Source organism: Xylocopa sonorina, chromosome 1 (genome assembly GCF_050948175.1).
Source record: "Xylocopa sonorina isolate GNS202 chromosome 1, iyXylSono1_principal, whole genome shotgun sequence".
NCBI lineage: Eukaryota > Metazoa > Arthropoda > Insecta > Hymenoptera > Apidae > Xylocopa > Xylocopa sonorina.
This window is the reverse complement of record NC_135193.1, coordinates 14,824,348-14,847,430: the sequence shown is the minus strand read 5'-3', so window position 1 is coordinate 14,847,430 and position 23,083 is coordinate 14,824,348. Positions and strand designations below refer to the sequence as shown.

Sequence of the window (23,083 nt, the reverse complement as noted above, 5' to 3'; positions counted from 1 at the left end):
AGATACCCGTCCCTGCTCGTGGCTGGTTTCGTTGGGAATGGTGCCCCCGGGGTGAAACGAGGGAAGCGAGGCCCTCGACTGCGCATCCCCTATCTCTGTTCCGTTCGCTAGCGCGCCCTCCGGCACCGCCGCCACTCGATCCTGCCACTTCCTAACCACCCCTTCTCCACCGACGTCCCTGCCTTCCACCCGCCCAGGCGATATTATACCGCCGCGGAAGAGCCTATCTAGTCGCAGACGCTACCACCAGACCAACTTCTCTCTCTCTCTTTCTCTCTCTCTCTCGTCTTCGTACCAACTACAAATTAGATACAGCTACCGGGAACAATGGTGCACTGCTAGGTAAATACGATCGCGTAATTTCGTATTCCCTTTGCCGTAATCGGCTGAGACGTACGATTTGCGGCGAGGGTGGATAGTTGGGTCGCTGATTGGGGAGAACGTTCTTTCGTCGCGAGATGACGATGGTTTCAGGAATGACCCTGTAACTAAGATCTAGCTTTAGGAATAGTCGAAATATTAGAAGCTTTGGTCGCTGAGATTTTTTCTATTTATCGATACGAGATGCAATCTTCTCTTGCTCGTTCGAACCAACCCTATTACCCTAAGTAACAATAATAAGGCGCAGATACCAACGCGTTCGAGAACTCCGTCAAGAGAACACTAGCTCGAAACCAAAACACCTGATCGACGAGTCGCCAGCGATTCACCGAATCGTAGGGGGTACCAATCGTCCCCGGAATTGGCAAGCGAGCATCACCTCGGCCGTAAAACAAAGACAGCCGCCGGTTGCTCGAGGCAGCAGCAGCAGCAGCCGGCTCGTAGCTGTCTCTGCTCCGCGACTGTGTAACCGGAGAATCAATACGATCCTCCTGCTCGTTCGGCGAGCCAATTGAGCTCGTTGAATCTGTGCCCCGAGCCACGCGGTTACGTATGCCCGATTCCGCGCGCACAGACGCGCGAGGGATGCGTGTACGCGCGTCCATGCACCAGCAGCCAGCCAGACAGACAGACAGACACGGCCAGTTCGCGAGGATTTTCATGCGGACGCGCACACGCGTACACGCGGTTCGTACCGACGATCCACTTGCGATCGATGAACGCGGCGGAGACGGCAACGAGAGACGTACGCGTACCGCAGCCACCAAACAAACTCATCCGTGTAATTGGCAAATTGACAGATTAATTCAATCACGGCCAATGGTACCTCGCCCCGGCCACCCGTTCTCCTACGGGTTCCCCGTTTAACGTGTAACCCTGCATCCCTCTCCGCGTCTAATAAAACCGACGCGACGCGAGGGGGTGTAAAGCGCAGCGTGTCGTAGCGATTCGAGACTTTACGAAAGATGTACGAATAAAACAGTAGCGCGTCGTTTCGCGCGTTTCCTTCGACACTGGCGAACAGTATCGACGCGATATAATCGAGGCGTCGACCAGGGTCGAAACGGTGCGCGACAGCCAGGGTAAATCAAATGTAAATGGATAAGCGGGAAATGAACCGGAAACCACACCGGGTGGCCGGTTCGAGGGATACAGCGGAATGGCCACGCTCGTGTTCACCCTTTTCGCGCGGGGTGGTCACAGGGCAGAAACGAGAAAAAAAAGGGGCGCACGGATAAAAATGCAGCGATGATAGTGGGAGCGGGAAGCGGTGGAAATAAACACGCGACAAAACGCGAGATAGAGGGTCCATCGTCGAGTGGAATGGTACAGCTAAGGGGTACCAGCTGAGGGGTGAGAACGAGATGGGGCACGGAGGAAGCGGGTATGGATGCTCGGCGAAGTGTACACATCGGGAAGGGCGTGTGCGACGCGGTGGAATCGAGTGGAGGCAAAAGTCAAATGGAGTTTGCTACCGGTGTGAAGAGACAAGAGGAAGATGAGTGGTGTTGAATCGAGAGTTTATTACCCCCCATCCTTGATCTCCCCTGCTGCTTAATCGATTCTTCCCTGTCCACTTTTTGTTTTGCTTGCTTATTCCTCTGCTGTCATTGGTGACATTGTAATTGTCAATTTAAAAAGAAAGAAAATGGACAGCAATTCTTGAAGCCCTAAACGTTATGCAAATGATCGATTGTCGTTCCATCAAGGGACGCGAAGTTACTCGAGCCGAGCACACGGTGCACAAAACACCGTGACTTCTGGTTCCTGTATATTTCTCGACGATCCATCCATCATTCTAGGGCCATTCGTAGCCCCCTCTCAATTAATGGCACGTATGCAGCATCCTGCTAGCCGGAAGAAACGTCCCGCGCGATTTCGTTCCGGGCGATGGGCGCTGGAGAGATTCCGCTTCCGGATACCGTTCCATTCGGCATGCATTTATGGCCCTTAAACGACCGCCTTCCCCCACGGTACGTAGCCATTGTCGCGGCCAGTGACTTCTCGAGGGGAGCGAGCAGACATCTTGATTGTTTCGTAATAAACGTCCAGGCGTTGGACGACCGTCTTTCCCGTGACGAAATTCAATCGAACGTGCGTCATGTTCCGTGGTGTACTACTGCCGTCCGTAAAGTAGTACACGAGGAAATTGGTCAGCCCTGAATCGTAGAGACTTCGATGGTGTTCACCCTCGTGGCTTTGGTATTCTTCGAACTCGAGACTGTCTGAATGTCTCGTAAAACGAAACATCGTACGCGCTTCGTTCGTATACATTCGATGGTTAAAAGACGGTTGGACAGGTCGAGGCAACCGAATGCTTAACCGCATAATTCGATCAGGCGTAAAGATCGAGCGACCGGTTTAATAATGATCCCCGCCCTGCGGCCGTAATTTCGGGTAGTTTGGTCGTGAGCTTACGATCCGGGGGATGGTTGAGCGTGCGCGAGTAAAGAGGTTAGGGCACGGGGGAGCAATACCATATGCAAAATTAACCTCCATTAAATGCGTTAACTCGGCGACGAGCATGCTCCGATGCGCTTAACCAAAGTACATTACACCGCACTCGATGCGGTCTATAGACAGGGCCGCGCGATCCTCTACAGGGTGTTAACCAAGAAAACAATGGGAAAAGTTCCTCGTATCCACCGAGGAATCTCTGACGCGGACGCACGGTTTAGGTGAATCGTTTCATTTTCGTGTGCGTCGAATTAATAAAACTGGAGAGAGAGAGAAAGACGTGAGATGTCCTTAATGAATTTGTTTAAAAATCGTTGATCTCTTAATTAAAGTTGAGACCAGGAGACGAAGGAGGCGTATGTCTTGCCTCTCATTGAAATTGTCGCACAACAATCCAACGACGTGTCAGAGCATTTGTCATCGTGTTTGGTAAGACGTCGGGAAGGTTGAAAGAAGTGTCGAGCGTTTATTAACACCCTGTATATAGAGTAGCGTCTGATTGGCAGTGGCGATCGCCGGGGCAAAACGGCCTTACGCCGCGCATATTTACCCACAGTTCGTTTCGTCCTCGATTTCTTTTCAACGAGACGACAATGCGCGCTCTTAACCCGTTAACCGTCTATGCCGTAATATTATTGAAGAAGCCGATCTACAATTGTATTGTGCGCGACACGATATTACGTTCTGGGGCACGCTCTTCCCTCTTGACCCGTGCCAATCGAAACCCTGTCTCCTCTCTCTCTCTCTCTCTCTCTCTCTCTCTCTCTCTCTCTCTCTCTATAAAGCATGTCTCCGGTACGATCTACGACGAGGCTTTGCTTGAATACCAAACAGATTATGAGTACGAACGGAACACGTCTAACTATTGATCTTCCCGTACCAATTAATATTTTTACGCCAAAAGCACAAGAATTTCAGACTGCATTGTTTCTTTTTCTCCCAAACGAATCCGATGTTTCTCTAAAGCATAAGAGACCATTCGAGAAAAAAATTGTAAGCATACGTGTGTGGTAAAAAAAAGTGATAAAATGAAATTTGTAAAGAAATTCGTCTCTCGTCTGACTCTATTCGATCGTTACTACTTGAAGCCGCATGGGAACGTTGGTCCCTCTGAAGATTTCGAAGGAACCGCTATAAACGCGATCTTAGTCAACGGGAGAGCGGTACGATCGCAAAAGGAGACGTTAAATGTCGAAAGTGTTGGGGAAAAATAGAGGAGGCAGAGCGGTCACTTTGCAACGCGGCAAACGCGATTAACGAGAGCACGCAGAAGCTCTCGCTTACTCACTCTCTCCCTCTCTCTCTCTCTCTCTCTTGGTCGCACATTCCTCCGCATCCGTAGCCGAAGGGCCCTCCGCAGAGGAGGAGACGCTTATTAAATTGTGTCATCCAGGAATAAGGGCTAACGCGGTGCATCCAATTTGTGCCGCTTAATTAATTCCCTCCAATTTATTCCAGCCGGCCAATAAAGAAACCAGGACCCGCCGGTCAACGAGCGCCGATGCGACCGCAATATTGTCCCTAATGAAATCTTCGTTAATCGCGTCTCCGTCAAGTTTTCCAATGTACGACGACACGACGTCGCTCCAATTGGCCGCACCGCGCCACGAATTTCATCTACAGCCGACGGAATGCGGGCTTGATTTCACCCCTATTGCGCGTCCGTATCCGAGAGTGTACACGCGTCCACGCGCGCGCACGCCGCGTCTAGATTTTCATCTCGAGTCGAGAATTACGGGATACTTGAATCGAAACCACAATCGACGCGGCGTGCTTTTCGAAAGCTAATTTCGAGCGGCGATGAACGCGGAACGAAGAGGAACGTAACGGAAAAACGATAGAATAATCAACGAGGTAGTAATAGCGGTATCAATATTGATACCGATTTCAATTGATATTAATTACGTTTGATATCAACATTGACGCAAATATCAATTCCATTAAATGTAATTGATAATTTCACTCCCCCCGGGATTATCAGAGTATTAATTTATGGCTTCCTCTGTTTATCGTTTACCGATGTACCGAAACGATGTTTGCATGCATTAACTATTCCGCTGCGTTACAAAAATACGGGAGTACGCGTCGTCGAATCGAATGCTAGCCGGACTCGGCTTGATTCTCTCCTCGAATCGATGCACCCGTGCCTCGTTCGAGCAAGAAACGTCTCTGATCGCGGATTCTAGCAATTGTCGAATAAACGCCAGCACCAAGTCTGCGCGAGAGACAAGAAATCATTGGAGGCGGCACCTGTTCCCGGATTCAGCCCCGGAGCCCACCGCGAGGGGTGGAATTGCGACGCGCGCGAGAGGGTTGCGGCCGTGGCGCGGGACACGACGTCAAGCTAATTACGGTATTATCGCTTTTAATTGCGATTCGTGCTATTTGCGCAATGGCGTGGCGGTGCAGCGCGCGATTGTCGTCGCGTGCCGAATTATTGGATGTTGACGTCAGCCGACGCCGGCACCGCTTTGCTCGTAATTGCCGGCACCAATTACGCAATTAGCGCCGCTCTCTAATGAGCGCAGTGTTACACACGCGGAATCTAAACAGCCGGGTTGTTCGACGATCCTGCCACGTATCGCGATTTTATACTCGCTTTTGACGGAGCTTACCATTGGATCGCGATGAAAGCGATGGACGAGTCTTTTCCTTCGATATTTCATACTTTTACGTGTTTGAAAGAACGATCAATGTTAGTGGCGAATATCGATTATGAAATAGCTAACTAAAACATTAAAAAAAAACGGAGAAATAATTCTTAAACAAGAGAAAAGGAAAATATGCTCGACACGTCTGACGAATCGACACAGTAATCCTGGCGTATCGAAATTGAATTACCGTTGGTGTGGTACCATTCTCGGAAATGATGCGCCATATACTTGCAAGGATGTTAAACTGCGGTAACTCGATAACACTGGCCCCGTGCAATTAGAACTGCTGGTAACAAGATATCCGTACGTGTACCCAAATAATTGAATACCCGGCATTACTGGACGTCCATAATCCGGGTTACCGAACCATTGGATGTGTACATTACTCGCACAGAAATACGGGACTAACATCGCTGTAATTTCCGTAAACTTCGTAATGGACCAGTCGGTATACCCTCTGCCGTGTCGACGTCAACATCGCTATCTATCGTTGGATTCGTAGCTAGGCTCTGATGAGCCAATTTGCATATTCGCACCAGGCTTGGAAAACTAAAACGAACCGTTCATAAGTATTCTACAACATTATTTCATTGACAAGAACAGAAAAAAGAAGAAACAAATCAATTATCATCGCTTCGTTCCATCGATACGCGATTGCAAGCGAAATCTAGAAACGATTCGAATCGGATCGCCAGCCGCGAAACCATCGAACCCCGCCAGTGACTGGCAACGAAAACTGGTAGCATAACGAGCGTGTAACAAATCCATCGCGTGTGCCAATGTGTAAACACACTCCACTCGAACCCGCAATCCCTTATGCGCTCAGAATAGGGGGTGCAGTCGGATGATCGCACAATAAAACACTGGCATAATGTTTCGCCCCGCTGGTTGAACACCGCAAATACTACACCCCTGGACCGCACGCAGGTTTACTTTCGAGGGTCCGTGTATGCACGCGCGTACTTGGAAGGGGCCGAGGACCTGCTGCACCGGCCGTAGCTCGGGGGGACGCCCTGGGGCACCCATCGTGGATTAGCCTCGCTACATTTCGTCCCTTCTGTCGGTGCGTATGTTCCGTCATTACGCGTCTAACACGACCGAGCTGCTGGATACCGGGAGGGTTGTTGCCTGTATCGCGAGGGGTTGATTCGATTCTTTCTACCTGCGACTAATCGGCTGATCCGTTTAACGGTGTCACCGGTTCACGACGTTTGATGTCGGCGTGTGGGGCTTGCCAAGGGTGAGAAAGGGTGTCTTGGTTGATTTTGGGTCTGCTTGGGGTTGCTTAGGAGGAGAAGCGAGAGGACGCGTTGGTCGTTTTACATAAAATATAGAAACTCTCTCTCTCTCTTTCTTTCTTTCTCTCTCCTTCTCTGCGAAGGCTCGAGAGGAGATGGTAATAAAAAATGGTAAAGAATTTAGTAGTAGAAGGTTGGTCGTCTTGTAGGGAACGCGAAGACGCGGCCGCTGAAACGGTTTCACGGGCAGCATCGAAATCACCCCCGAAATTCCATTTGCGATCCCTCGTAAAGGAGGCCGCGCGCATACGTAAAGCGAAACCCGAGCCGGTAATCCGTCGTCGTTGGAAGGTCAGGCAGCCGAAACGAAAATTGGCTAAATTTCGTTAAGTTTGGCAGCAATTACTTTTGATACCCGACACGCGGCCGTAATTGCGTTGGCCCAAGCAGCAGCTAGTACGCGGCCGCGCGAGCGCTCGCAGAGCGACTGAGAGGGGTAATAATTCGCTAATATCAATTTCAAATTTCAATTAGTATCATCTCGACGTCTCTGCTTCCAGACCGTGCCCCTCCCCTCCCCTTTCACCCCGCCACTGTCCGTTCCCTTCTCACTTTTCCATCCCTCTCGCTCCCTCGCATTGGTTTTCTCGTGGACCCCAGAAGAGCAAGGCACGATCTAAAATTCAATTTGTCCCTTGGTAGCGGAGCCGCAAAGGGTGGAGGAGCGAGAAAGACGGGGCGATAGGAACGGTAGGGAGAGAGAGAGAGAGAGAGGAAGGGTGGCGGCGATAGTGGTAGGAAGGCAAGCAACGTGGAATCGCGCGGGACGGGGGTGTGGGCCATAGAGTTAGGAAATACACGGAGTTTAAAGCCTGCTCTCGCGTGCACGCCGTTATGTAACCAGAGCTACGGCCCTGTAGGCACGCGCATGCGCGACACTCATGCCGACCCATTATAAATTGATAACCCCGCCGTTTATTAAGTTCCACCGACCGATGGCTGCTTAGGCAAAGAGCCCTCCGCGCTCCTAGCCGATACGTGCATTATTTATTTACGGGAGTTTACAATCCCTCTAATGGGGATCGGCGTAATCGGCGGCCCCGTACGCCTCGTGCACCCCTCGTGTTCGAGCGGTGAACCGTGGCGGTGCGATACCTGTCGAGTCCCTTCTTAAGACGAAGCCTTGGGCCTCGACGCGATCGAAGAAATCGTATTTGATTTTACACTTTCCACCAGCGACCGCTGTACAATCACGCGATCGATTCCGTTTCCCTCGACAACCGCGACGAACTTCCGCAATACTCGCGACGGTGTCCCCTAACAACAACTTCTAATTCACTTTCTCGGCAAACTGATTCGCGACTCACGTAAGACACCCCTGTTTCTCTCTACTTGCAGATTGGATCGGTTCATACTCACCAACCGAACAATAGCCACCACCACACGCACCATCCGCAGCAGCAACAGCAGCAGCAGCAGCAACAGCAACAACAGCAACAGCAGTCGAGCCAGTCGCAGGTGTCAGGTGCAGGAGGGGGTGGAGGGCCGGGGGGTGGTACGGTGGCCAGGCCTGGCGGCATGTTCTGCTACCACTGCCCCCCGGGTCTTCCAACGCCACGGTTACCACCCGCCCTCGAGTACCCATTCGCCGCCACTCACCCCTGTAAGTACGACAACACGTTACAGCCAGATGAAAAAAACTTCATTACGTCTCGAGTACGAGTAGAGTATTTTACGGTGCATAATTAGTTTGTATTTCTCGATTTCTCGTGTATTCTCTTTGATGTTAGTCGATACAAATCGGTCTGGTATATAAGAAATACGGAATTTTTTAATGGAATAATATAAGGGGAATTGTTGTAACGAGGGGTATGAAACGAAAGTCTGCGTGATATATTGCAAAACGTAATAATCGTGTCCTCAAATATGTTCTACTATCGACGATCCCCTGTACCTCCCGGCGACGCGATTACGAATGTCCCCAGAGTACTGTTTCGCCCCGATTTACCCCCAGTAAGAAAAATTTCATTCCGCCCATAATCTTACGTTTCTTCATCTATTTTTCTCCCTTACTATTCCTTCGCGATTCCCCTCTAACCACCGAGGTGAAGGGCGGATTTTAAACCGAGCCGTATCGTGGAAAAATGTCTATTCAATTTTTCAAATCGCCCCTGGCATAACAGGTATTACAAACGATGATGGAAGTGTCTACTTAAGATTTAAGTATCAGTAGAAAATTCCCCGTGAATTTTTAACGAGTATCCATTACACGCGTACGCGAAGCAGAGGCACGATTTCGAGTTTACCCTTCGATCAGAATCGTTTGTAAATTACGCTTTGGAATTATTATTTAATCGATAGCCGACGGATTGGCGTTCACCGTATTTTCTGCGAACGGTGCGAGAAAAATGGGGCCAGAAGGAAAATTGAGGATAACCGAAAAAGGGAGAGGAGGTTGCGGTGCAATGGAATAAAAGCAAGCAGAAAGGTGCGCGGGGATAGTTGGCGAGGAAAAAGGGGGCGAAAAGAGAAAAGGGAGATTGATTGTACCGGCACTTGCTCTGGCGGAACACATCGATGAAGTTACATTTACCGACTAGACCGAGTTACGCAAAGTGGACGCTACAAACTGGACGGCCGCTAAACTTAATTTGCACTTCGAACCAACTTCCGGTTAAACCGCGTCCCGACGGCGGTGCCGAGTCGCTCTTCCGAACTTTCGACGACAGTTTGCCTACTCGCCGATCGTTTTCCAAGTCGAATCTCGTTTCTGTCGTGCGCGTTAACTTCTCGTCGGGAATGTCCCCTTTCTCTCGTAATTATGCCAAAATCGAACTTTGCGAAATAAAAAAAAAAAATATAATATTATCTCTTTCAAACATCAGACTCTACGTTCCTAAATTTTTCGTTTACTATCGGAGATCAAATTCAGCGATACTTTTGTATTGTAACTTCTCAGCAATGAAAATAAGGAGAAAATAATTTACGATACCATTAGTTCGCAATAAAGAATAATAATATTGGGAAACAAAAGATTCCGTCATGTTTTCGCATAGCTTACCAGCGTGGTTCATCGGGTCACGATGTATATACCCACTTTATTGCATATTATGAACCTCAATGAGATACATGTGGTAGGTAGATAATCGAATGGGGACCGTAGGTGTAGGAGAGAAGAGAGGCACGATATCCTCAGGGACGCGTGTAAGTGCCCTTCCATCTCGAGCCGAAATATAGTTTAAATAAAATATTGATTTCCCTGGCGCAAAGTGAAATTATGTTTTTAATGCGCATTTATCATTCTCTTTATACACGCGCCGGCGTACCCGGTAGCTTCGCTTAAAATTAAGTGAAACTCGTACAAGCGTTTATCGTTGATTAGAACGCGACGGGGCACGCGAGGAGATTCATGCGATTACAGTGAAACTAGAACAGAAAATTGCGCGCTCGCTTTTCCACAGCAGAAACCCATTCCTCTGATTGTACATCGTCCGTTCGAGTGCCAATTCAAAAACATTTTCAACCCCCTTTCGAGCACTACGTTTCAACCGCCAATCGAATCTCCCACGCTGTCACTAAAAATTGAACCACGTTTGTCTTCGTGTCTCCGTAAAACCAAAGACACTTGCACGGGTATCGACGGCACATGTGTGTCGAAACGACGCCCGCTGGATGATTCCGCGCGAAGGGGGCAGAGGGAACGGGTGTCCTCAGGGACGTGCATGCACCCTTCCAGCTCCCATTGGTCGCCAATCTCTCCTCCCCCCCTTCGACACCCCCCGTTGGGATAAACAGATTAGGTAACTACGTGATAAGTCGGTAAGTGGGTTCACTCGACGCAGGGTCCGAGCCCACCGACATTCGCTCTAACATCTAACTAGCTCGTTAGCGTCATTAGTAACGGTCGGGGTGTCATTAGATTTCGTACTGCGCCCAGTTTTTTCACGGAACCTTCGTATCCGCAGAGCGCTCGATAACTGCAACGAGTTTCAAATAAATTTGGAATTTGTTTTCCATTTATTTCATGGCCATCCGCTAAGAATCGTGTACCAAAGATGTAACCCAAGTACTTTACACCCCGACACTCTCACGCTCCGCGAATCATCGTTACCAATCGATCATCGATCACCAACGTAGATCTAAACGAATCGCCAGAGAAACGAATAAAAAGCCTGCGCACTCTGCAAAAACGAAACCACTCGAACGAGAAGAAGAAGATCCGTGACACTCGACGCGGTACCTGCCCCTGTCCTACAGGAAGGGTTAATCCACGCCGCGTGTTTCGAGCGGAAGCAAATCAAGGGCAAGCCCTGCTCGGGTAGGATAAAGCGTTTTAAAGGCGCACGTAGCGCGTCGAGCCGAGCCGGGGACACGTGCGAGCTTTCCGCGTCTGCTTCCTGGCCAGCGAGAAATTAATCCCTCCATTGTTTTCCCTCGACACGGAGACAAAGCAGCGAGAGCCCACTCGTGACGACGTGTGTCGCGGCGAAAGGAGGCGCGTGCAAAAGTCACCGGGACCTTTCTTGCGCGCTCGTTCGCCCTGACTGCTCTCCAGGCACGCTAATAAATTGGATCAGGCCCGGGAGCCTCGATGAGCTGTACGAGTTGTCTGGATCCGGGCTTCGTCCCGACCCCGGGCCCCCTCGTCTAATCTAAGATCTTGAGTGGATTTCAGTTTCGACCACCGATCAATTTATTTAGCCGACCAACGTGCCTCGATTCTTGCCTCTCCTTCGACTCCACTCGCGCGCCCTTCTCTCTTCTCCTGTCTCCTCGCTTTTAGTTTTATTCCACGGCTTCGTCGAACCTATGCAAGGTGTGCTCTCGAAGCCAACGATTACGTTACTAGTTTGAACCAAAATTCCGTTTAGCGTTGATCTATCGTCGGCCCTTGACGAACGAATCCCGACGATCGCGTCGAGGACGTTTCAGACGCGGTTCGGGAGCGGGTCAGAGACAATTATCCGGCGACGCGAAGGCCGCTATTAAATGCGAGGACAGGGCATCGATCGCGGGGAAATTCAATTGCAAACTCATACATACTGCACGCGAAAATCCTCGCGGACGATCGCATTAATTTTGCAGGGACTCGCGGACTATCGCCGGTGACGCGATACGAGTTCGCCCGACGGTATAATTGTTCCGCGGGCAGTTATGAAAGTTCGTTTCCGGCCTGGACGACTTGTTGCAAACAGACGTGCCGACGCAATCGAATTCCCGAATTCCTCTCCCTTAACGACAGACTTAACCAGGCAAAAACCAGACTACTACGAGAAGATCGAATTGCAGAAAATGCGACGGGAAATGGGCGTGAAATCGCAATGAAATTTTCAAGAGAAATATAAGATCGCATATAAAAGATTGAGTTGGAAATTAGTTGCATCAGATGTTCTAAGTTCATTTTTCTTTTTGACCTAAGTAAGAAGCAGAAATATTTTCACACCCCCCAACGCAACAGAAAAATCATCCCCCCAGCGTTACGAGGAAGACCGTAATCCCAGTGAAAACGAGAAATTGAACGGGATCTTGCAGCTGGATGCACACGCGTGCATCGGTAGATGCGCCGCAGCCGATACTCCGACGCGGCGGGTCTCTCCTGTTCGGCAGCGAGCGAGCCGCATGAATTTTTATGAGCTTAGGAAATTAATTTGTGTTTTTCGCTAAGCTGGGGCTTAGCGCCGCGGTAATTAATTGCGCTGATTGCTCTGCATCATTGATAAGCGGTTCTCTGGCTTTCGTAACGTTCACCCTCCACCCGCCGTCCACCCCATCCCTCCCTCCATCTCTCTCTCCAACCGCCCCGCAGCCTGCTCGCATCCCTTTCGCACCGCGGGGCTTGTACGTGCAACGAACGCCATCGTTTTCCCTTCATCGTCCTCTCTCGTCGTCCTTTTGTCTGCGCGTGCCTCGACCAACCCCCGTTTTTCGGATTTCCAACGTACCAGCCGTGTGCCCCGCGTAATTGGCCCGCGAACGAGCCATTCCGCGTTAAATCATGCACCAGGCGATAGGGGTGCTTTCGAATTTTTCTCGAACCTCCGGTGCACGCTGCAACGGACGCGATCATCTCTGTTTCTTTTAGACAGATTCGTTAGAGTGTTTTGCCTTTTCGTAACCACTTTGCTCTTCTCCCTTTTCTATTTCGTATTTTCTTTCCAAGGTTGAATTTTAGAACTCGAAGAAACGAGGAGAAGAGTCGCGTAACGAAGCAGAATTTTCGTGTCCGCGGCATTTTCTAATTTCACGTTTCAAGAGGCTCAATCTCGAATTAAAGTGTACGTTTTCGTTCTCTGTTACAGACACCAGTTACTCCGCGTATCATCCAGCTTTACACGGAGTCGGGGAAGACTCCCTAGTAAGGCGAAAGCAGAGGAGGAACAGAACCACGTTCACTCTTCAGCAACTGGAGGAACTCGAGTCAGCGTTTGCGCAGACCCACTATCCGGATGTCTTCACGAGGGAGGATCTGGCAATGAAGATCAACCTCACGGAGGCTAGAGTTCAGGTTAGCGTTCTAGTGTGGATAAATACGAAACTGGGTACGTGATTCCGTAGGCAAAGATACTTGGACAATCGCGTTTACCTGGTTTTATTTGAAATTTCTCTGGGAGACTGTAAAGTGGTAAATTTCGAAGGAAAGAAATTGGTTAGAGTAGGACTACAGAAAACTAGTTATTTCTGAATGAACTAGACATTAGTAAAATGTCACATCGAATTAGGAATATACGATTTTTGAAATCAAAAATCTGCAGCGAATATCCCAGGCATGAGAGTCTCTAATTATTTCGAGCGGCGCGTTTTTTCGCATTTACTTCAATAAATCAATTTTAAACACCGTCAAATGTGAATAAATAATGCAGAGAGAGAGGGAGAAAATGAAACGAAGCAAAAATATTGCATGTCGAGGGAACTGGAAATCAATTAACCTTTAAATGATACGTATACAAATGTAAAATCGCAACCAGTAACGTATAAAATCAGAAATCGCAAAAGAATCTCTTGGCTCGTTAAACACGAATTCAGAAAAGCAATAACGAAGAAGGAATCTGGAGAAAGCATCCTAAATCTGTTCTTCCCAAAGTTTGACGCATCTCGCATAAGTCTCTGCGAAAGAGCCGAACGAATGTGTACGATCAAGCGAACCACAATGATCGATTGTTCGGATGCGCGACGGTGGATCAGTCGCGTAAGAGCAAGAGCGCAAGTAGGGTAGTTTTGGGGTACACCCAGCTCCCACGGGAGGTGCTGACACCCTCGACCTGACGTAATCTTCTGACAGAGTAAGCCGGTAATCTCTGGGATTACTTTGTACTCTTGGCTACGTCCTCCTGCCCATATTTACTCGCACCAGCGTAATTCGCGCTGCAGAGAATCCCGGCAGTAATAGCGATTCCCTGCTGAAATCCCGTTGGAACATCTGCAGGATATCCGATCGCTGCTGTCAGATTTTTAATTCGCCACCCGCCTCTTGCGCTCGTAAACATCGCCAGGCCATCCTCTCAGGGATGGGAATATAAAAACTGCTGCAATTTTATGGCATATAAATAAAGAGTTTCGTGTTTGTCGGGAATTAATATGTTTCAAAGAAAATACGGAGGATACGTTCGTCCAGGAACCCCCGTTCGATTAATTAATATTGTGTCGATGAAATGTTACACGATGCCCATCTAATTATACGGTAGTTTTTATTACGAGCCAGCCTTTGGGGGAAGCTAAACGTTATGCAATGATGATTAAACGCTGCAACGAGGAGCGAAGATGATAGAATACGATCCGATGAAGAATTAATAAATAACAGCAACGGAATCTCGATTCGATGGACCGGTATCGTGCAACGATAAAATACAAATAATTCCAACAGATTACATACTTTCATATCTGGTCGCGATAATTAAACGGAAACTGGAGGCGCATATTAAATACCGATTAATGAGGTTCTAACAAGAAGAGAAATATACAGAGAACCTTCAGAGAACCTTCGATAGCTAAGTAATAAAATATTGCATAAAATTGCATAAATATTGCATAAAAGTTGTTATCGCATCAAGAGCCAACGACTCGCGAAATACGCGACCGCGAACTTTCGTACTCCCCATGGATGTAATTCGACCATAGTAGAACCAGTCGAAATAACGCAAACCACCCTCGAGCCTGTTCGCGAAAGAACGAGACCTCCTCTGGCCAAGTGGACCAAGACTTTTGCACGGCGCTGTACAATCACAGACTAGCAAAGAATCCTCGAGCGTCGCTTGTCCAGCGGAGGGGGCACGGTATTATCCCGCTGCATTGTCCGGATTATAAGACGAGAAGGCCATGCTAGGCAGCGGTGTACACAATGGGAGGAAGGTAGGGACAGGACGGCTATGACGCAATTACGGCGCAGACTCATTGTTTCATTAGGGAAGACAAAGGGAATCTGAAATAATGGACAAATAGGCGCGTTTATGCAGTGCCGGTCCTCTTCTCCTACTCCAATTAGAACCTCGCGCGGGGGTCGGATGGGCGCGCGGGGGTGGACGACGGACCGTCGGAGGCAGGCTTCGAGGCTCTGACGTTTTGCTCGTCGCTCCGTGCTTCGTGTACAGTGCGCGACAATTGTACCGCGCGTACGTACGGTCTACTCTGTACTTGGGGGGGTTGAAAGCGAGCATGCGCCGTTGCACGAGATGTCGCCACTCTCGACGCGGTTCCACCGCACGAGGTATTCATACAGGGGTTGAAACTTCTGTTCAGCGTCTTTCACGATCGTTTCTTGAAATACTACGTGATCGGATAACGAAAGATGATTCTATGATGTATCTCTATCATTTTCCATTAGTCTATGGATAAAAGGGGAAAAGAAATCTCGAAGGAACAGTTTAGGGTTGATACTTTCACCCCTATGGACTATTCTTGATCACAATTAATTGGAGAGAAATCTGTAGATTCTATGGGATTTGAAAGTTGATATAATGTATGTATATGGATGAAGTCACGTTTCATCTGGTATGCCAAAACGTGAACCACCCTCGCGAAGCAAATGATCAACCGCTATGCGTTCGAAACGCGTTGCTCGTCATCGATCCATCGCACCTTCTCGTAACAAGTGTCGAGAGATTAAACGCATTTAGCCCGGCGGTCGGGAAAAAAAGGTGCAGACCCATTACCAGCGTCTTTCGGATTAAATTCCTATTGGGGAAAAAATGCGCGGTGAAAAGAGCGGGAAAAACGGGAACGATCCAGCAGGAAGACGAGGAAGGGAACGGTTGGAAGTCCCGACGGAACCGCGGCTTTGTTCTCAGCTATTACCCGCCCTCGTAACCCCGAGGATATTATTATATTTCTCCCCCGTCAGCCGGTATCCACCGTCCTCGTTTCTCGCGCGCGAATTCGAAGGCAACGCTGAGAGCTCATCGTATTTATTTTATTAAACCATTTTCCAAGCTTCCACTCCGCCGTGAAACTTTCGCCCACGGACGAAAGATAATCATTCCCCGGTACTCTGCTCGATCTATAACAACGCGTTTTGTCTTTCACGGGGGGGAGAGACGGGTGGAAAGAATTGCGTTTGCGCGGGAGCAATCGACTTGCCGCGGAGGAGTTTATTTTATTATCGATTTCAATCCGTTAATGAGTTCCCGGCTACTTTTGCCCCGTGATTCGTCCCAACTTCGTCTGATTCGTTTACCTCTCGCGAGATAATGGATGGGTTTTTTCCTTCGCTAATCGGTGATAATATTTCGCTAACCACATTAAGTTACAAGTAATCCTTTCTAATGAAATTAATTCGTACGAAACGCTATTAATGTATCGTTATATATATATTGTCTAAACAACCCATTTTGCAATCGTGTCTCTTAGCTGTTCTAAGATTAATTGACCTATAAACTACGCGAGCGATGTTTAATCGAACACAGGATGGTTTTCAAACATCCCGTATGCGTACACAATTGCACTGTAAAAGTGAAAAGAAACTCGCGCGAGAAGACGCTCGAGTTAGGCCGTCGAGGGCGCAATTGGAAAGCAAGAGCGGGGTGCGCGAAAGCACGGTGCGGCGAAGGACCGGCGGGTATAATAAAGTCTATTTCAGTTGGTATTATGTCAAGTTAGGCTCGTTAGCGGAACTCGAGCTTTTTAAAAAACACTCGGCCGCCGTGGTTGCTGTCGGCTCGTTGAACATGCACGCGGGCAGAGAGGCCACCCCATCTGACCGGCCGCGAATGCCATCCCCCTACATGCAATTATCCTTCCATATCCGCGCGCTTCCAGGTGCAGCCCTATAAAGCAGCTTAAGTGCCGCCTTCAGCGCCGCTTCTCATCTTACTCTCGTTTGCTTTTTTCCTTCCGCCCTCTCTCTCTCCTTTTTTCCTTTACTTCCGCGCCACGTTCCGCACCTACTCTCGCTGTGCTTTTCTACCGATCCACCGTTGCCAAGTAGATTTATTGGGATGGTTCTCTTTCGCTGGAGAAGTTGGTCGTTCGGTTTCGATAACGGATCACGAGAGAATCTCGATTTAGGAGAACGCTAGTATAATACTAAGTGGATTCGAATACGAAGGATCAGTGAAACGGAACGATAATCAGAGCGTGCGTCTACTTCTTGCAGGTATGGTTTCAAAATCGCAGAGCAAAATGGAGGAAAAGCGAGCGTCTCAAGGAGGAACAAAGAAAGAGAGAGGGTAGCGGAGGAGGTGGTGCATTGGAAGCGACTAGTCTGGCACCGCCGACATCTTCATCGGCTGGTCCTAGTCCCACGGGTCATGATCCTGAAGGTATGATCGTGGATCGTTACAACTGGTAAAAAAAGTTACCGCCCCAAAAGACAACACAGTTTCGAACCTCGCGGAAAAGGTAAATCCAGCATTAATCGAACGTTTGATTCTCTGCTCGAAAAGGAACGACAAGCAGCAGCGCTCCCGACGCGGAGGATGCCGGGCCAGATGGAGCTGGCGGGTCGAGGAGCCCCAGCACGACTTCCGCGTCGGTCAGTCCGCGGCCCCAGCAGAGTCAGCCGTCCCTGGGTGGCGTCTCGACGCCACCGCCAACCCCCATAAGGGCGCCACCGCCGCCACCTAGCACCGTGGGAGGTCTCGGGCCACCCGGCGAGAGGTGAGCTTTTAGCTTCGTTTGTATTTACGTCTTTAGGAAATATCTTTCTTCCTCCATTCTTCCACCATCCCCCTACCTTCCACCCTCCTCTGCGCACCACCGCGGCGTTTCCCATCGTCTAAAAGTCAGTCGTGATTCCGCGCTGCAAGCACCGCTGAACACGTCTGCCGGATGCTTGATACGCGCCATTAAACCACTCCTCGCCGCTTCCTCCCGAACCTCTTTCACCCGCCAGCAACCACCCTCGTGCTGCGCGCCATCCTCGTCCCAGCGTGCTCGCCGCTGCTGGTGTAATCGCGATAATTGTCGCCTCGTTAAATCGTTCTGGGACCCTTCTCGCGCGCAAGCGGATACGCACGAGCTGCCCGACCACCGTTGGCGTGATTCGAGAACTGGCCGTCCTCGCGAGACCGTTTACGACTTGGACCGCTGGCTGAGTTGGGAGAAGTTAAAGGACATTGGACGGAGACGGCCAGGGGTTACTAGTTGGGAATTGGGTTGAGGTTTATGGAGAGGCATGGAGATCGGGGGAATTGGGTTACCACTTGACCCCTTCGCGGATGGGAGACGTACTTTGTTGGTCGACAAAAAATGAAATCGAATCGAAAGCATTCGGGAACGATCACTTTTGTCATTGAAACAGAAGCTGTAGATGCGAGATAATAGACTGGAGGGGTGTACGTCAGGGGTAAATAAGAATGAAACATTTTCAGGAAATCAACCAGAGTGCAGCGGAGAATAGTTGCGCTTCTTTCGAGAACCGAGAAATTCCAAAGAAATTCTCATGGAAAACTGAAATTTAAACGAACTTCTTACCCGGCTCGTGTTTTATAAAAAAAAGAGCTCACATGCAGCCAGATGGAATATGAAAATGGATTTTCAAGTGCGTTTCACGTTTCCACTGACAAAAGCGACTTTTTATTTATGAATTACCAAGCAACGAAGCAAACGGAAATCCCACCGGCTGAGACTACTCTTTCAGCCCCATCTATAGATAACAACGTTATAAAAGACAACGCATCGTTTAGGCGTTTCGCAACCTGTCGTGCATTCGTGTTTCAATGCCTGCATTACACTACCAATACTGCGGTGATATTAATAAAATAATACCATATCCGCGAAGGCTATACAACGTTATCAATAATACTCTCTGTTATTAACGTCACTAATACATCGAATGCTCGTTATTAATATAAATATTCCCAAATCAATATCAGCTCGCTACAAGAAAAAGAAAAATAAGGAATTGTACAAATTTACAAATCGCGAAATTAACAGCTCCCGATCGATTCTCAAAATATTCGATCATTCTAAATAAATAACGCGTTAAATAGCAATTCGATAAAAATAATCTGAAAGGACCGCGACCACGATTCCCTGTAGATTCTGCAGACACACGCGAGCACTCAGGTACGCGCGTCGAGGGGGGATAGAAAGCTCCCCTGCAGGAGGATGCACGATTCGCCGATTTCTTTTTCAACGACGGTAAGTATCCGACGGTGACTCTTTATAATCCCAGACAAGACTCCCCTCGAATCGACGGGAGGGTAGCCAGGGCGGGGGGATGAAGAGGAGATAAGAACAATACCCGAAACGCAGACACACGGAATACGGTGGTAGCGGGTCGACTCGAGTCAAGATGGTGGAACAGGCCGCGGATGGAAACAGCAAGGGGATCCAAAGGCGGGAGGGAGGGCGTCAGATGGGGGTTTGAAACGGTAGGAAGATACTCCTTCGCCGTCTCCGCAGTTGTAATTTATTTAAAACCGCTCGCCGTAAATATATCCTCATTATTTATTCAGCGGCTCGGCAGCACCTCGACTGTAGAGGGGTGGTACACGCTTTGCTGCGTTCCTCCTTACCTACCGGGCGACCCAGACGACCGAGGCTGCTCCGCGCGTAGTCGATTCCCGTGGAACCAGAGGCGGGTGGCTCCCGCGCTTCTTTTAGCCCCCGACTTTCCTTGTTTTACAGCGTGTAACGCTCTTAGCTACGCGGGATTTAAATTACCCGACGGAGAACGTAATCTCGAGTGGAATTGGTTTCCGCCACGGCAACCGGACTGCCATCGATTCCCGTGCGCCGAACGGATTTTTTCTGCTCGATGGTAGAACGTATCGCGCGGAGATTTTCAATAATTTTCGCGGGACGAACCGTGAGCGGGTGCAGAGGGTATGTAGGGTAGAGAGTAGGCCAATAATTTGAGGGTTACTATGCATTTGGAAGAACGCGAGCGTTCAGAGGGAAGGTTAGATAGGGCAAACATTTGCATAAACTTGTTGTCTGTTTTATTCACCGCTGAATTTATGCACGCGTACATGTGTGCCGCGCGTGTGCATCTACACCTACGTTTTTGCCTATACGGAAATTGCGCGCGGATGCCAGAGAGCGCCTATCAATTTTAGCCGCGTATCATAGCGGCGAAGCGGGTGAAGTAGTTTGACGTCACTGAATTTTAAATAAAGATGTTAATGGGTTCTTATTACGCGAAAGAAGCATCTTCCGCGTTGTTGCGCTCCTTATCGGCGGTTGTTAAAGACCGAGAAGCGATTAAAAAGTGGATTTTATCTCCTTGAACCGATGAAACGGGCGCGAAAACTCGTTTGCGCTTCGGCAAACACTTTAACTCTTTTACAGGCTTTGTAAACCGGTACGTCTCGTGCACTATGTACCTAAACTCGCTGGAAAAAGGAATTGATGTTTGCTCGTTTCATTTTCTATCGCCACGATTGAATAAAGTGAAAAATATTAACGATTCTATTAACGATTTAAATGGATCAAGGCAGCTGGAAACCATAATGTTTCGCATTTATATTAAATCGTTATCTGACAATAATAGAATCTAAATTCTGACTTGGAGATACGCTGTCTCTTTTAAACTAATTTCAATTATAAATAAATCACCTGAATTTCTTATGCGTCTCAAAATGTTCAACTTCAACTCCGTGTATACGTCGACGCGTCAGCGGGGAAAGTGGAGTATCTGCAAGCATGCAGACCGTGTAGGCGGCACGATTAGGCGCGCAGAGATGAAGAAACGAAGTGCGTGTATGTATATACGCGCCTAAGTGCGGCGCACGCTAGGCTACGCAGCTAATTGCCGCTAATTATCGCGCTTACCGCGGTTCAGGCTTTCCTCTCTGCGCCCCAGCCATCGCCTTTCGCCTCCTTCGCCACTCACCCCGTTAACACCCCTTGCGGTTTCCTATTCCTACCTCTTTCCATCATCTGAAATCCGTTCCCAGCCTTCCAACTCTGTTTCCGTTCTTGAACAGCGACCCACATACCGCTATCTATTGTATTTCAGTTCACCCGTTTAACCCTTTCTCGACAAATGGGACTTTAAACGCGAGGAGTCGAATCGCAATTCTCAATTTGACTTTTAATGGAATTTTCATTCACTTCTTCGAATCCTTTGAGCGATCTAACGCAATTAGGGGTTAATCATCGATCGATTCTCCTGAATTCTTGCATCGAATGCTACCCTTATATATTTGACTATTTAAATTTCCACGTAATAGTTGAACATATTTAAACATTTATCTCGTTCTGCATTATATTTACTATTCATTAATCTCAACTACCCCACGCATCATTTATTTCAATCACTAAACACTTTCCTCGTTAATGATACGCTCTCGCAAAATAATTTACCACCCTCCAACCGTAAGTCTGAATTTCCCGTCCTCACAGCTTTCTTAACGTTTCCTCTCTCTCCGAATCCAGCCAACTATTCGCGCATGTTTGCCCATCGTCGTGTCTATCTGTTTACCATCTCCGCTTCCTCTCCGTTCGTCCAATTAAACGTCTCCAACCCCCCGGTCCCGCCTCCTGGTGCTTCGCCGTAGCCGCGTTCCCGTCACTCTTGGCGCGCCCTCCCCGTCTTCGGCTTCACCTCGGGCTCGTTACATTAATTAAACAATATTTGCGATTAATATTTGAGATAATCATCAGCGCCTCGAAGCAGCCTCTACCGGTTGCTGGCGGATGCGGAATATCGCGCGTGCTAATCGGGTTAGCGCTTTCGTGGGCCCTTCTGCTACTTCCTCCTTTCGCCCGTACCCGTTTCTCACCCCCTTGCTACACCAACTTGCCGCGCTCTCCTCCGCGACTACGCCTCCAACCCCCTCTTACACGCACGATCGAGAACGCGTCCCATTTCTTCGTAGATTACACGTGCATGTATGTTGATTAAAAATTCCAGCGCCCCGGGGTTGGCAGCAGGTTTCAGGCCCGTCGAGCCGCCCACGTCTCTCTTCTTCTCGCCGCACTTGGCAGCGCAGTTCTCGCCGCCGTTGTTCGGCAACAAGGTGGTCAGTAGCACGCCAACGTCCCTGACCTCGACGACTCCATCTCTGTGGACCTCGAGCGATCATCGGCCAGGAAGCCTGCAGGACATGTTGTCCTGGTCCCCAGCCGGATGGCCAGGGTCACTCTGCGGGTGCTGCAAGCCTGGAACCGGCGATCTGCACAGGAACAGCAGCCTGGCCGAGTTGAGGAGGAAGGCGCAGGAACATTCGACCGCGTCCGCGCTTCTTGGCGGACTCGCCGCCTTTCCCGGGGGTTTGCCTTTGCCGTTGCCCTTGCCGTTGCTGCCGCCTCTGCTCAGACTCTCCAGCAGGCCTGAACACCACCACCATCATCTGCCCAGCATGGTGCACCAGATACAACCGACGACGAAGGAGGATCCCTAGGATCGCGTGCAACCCTCGTCTGACGGGCTCGCCGCCCCTTGACGCCGGGCACGTATCCGTTTCAGGACTCTGCTCTATTGTTTCTCCTCTTCTTGGTCTTCGTATGGTTTCTTCTTGTGTTTCTTTAGGGACGACAATATCACGGGGACGGTTCGACGATTTTTCAAGGGTTCGATAGGATTTAATCCTTTCGCTGTGGTAGGGATCTATAGTAGGGGGTTGTGTACAAAAATTGTTTTGATCGATAAGTGTAATTTTTTTAATCGAGTGATTGAACTTTGGTGTATCGTTTCTCTTTAATCGGATCGCGTGATAAAGAGAGACTCGGTCATATTGGATCCGTGGCGAAAGGGTTAAGGTATTACGGGGATTACCAAGTGTGATTAACGAAGTAGCAAATAATTGTTAATTTCCTTCTTTAGTTTAATCGAATTCGAAGGATAGTTGTTTTACGTGTTGTTGGGTAGTGACTTGAAATTTTATTTTATTTTATTTCTGTATACGTTTGCACAGTTGGCGACGAGCAAAGATTATAGAAAGTGTTTAACGATTAGAATGTGCCTGCTTGATT

General features: G+C 49.0%; 1 protein-coding gene across 1 annotated transcript in view; it reads left to right on the top strand.

Annotated features, from left to right (window-relative positions):
• Positions 1-22,733, top strand: part of Drgx (Dorsal root ganglia homeobox) — a 33,176-nt gene extending 10,443 nt beyond the window's left edge. Inside the window, exons 2-6 of the mRNA XM_076893388.1 lie at positions 8,129-8,393; positions 13,030-13,235; positions 17,316-17,481; positions 17,605-17,818; positions 22,023-22,733. Coding sequence (XP_076749503.1) covers positions 8,309-8,393; positions 13,030-13,235; positions 17,316-17,481; positions 17,605-17,818; positions 22,023-22,512 — 1,161 coding nt within the window. The 5' untranslated portion in view covers positions 8,129-8,308 and the 3' untranslated portion in view covers positions 22,513-22,733. The remainder of the gene's footprint in view (positions 1-8,128; positions 8,394-13,029; positions 13,236-17,315; positions 17,482-17,604; positions 17,819-22,022) is intronic.
• Positions 22,734-23,083: the final 350 nt, after the last annotated feature.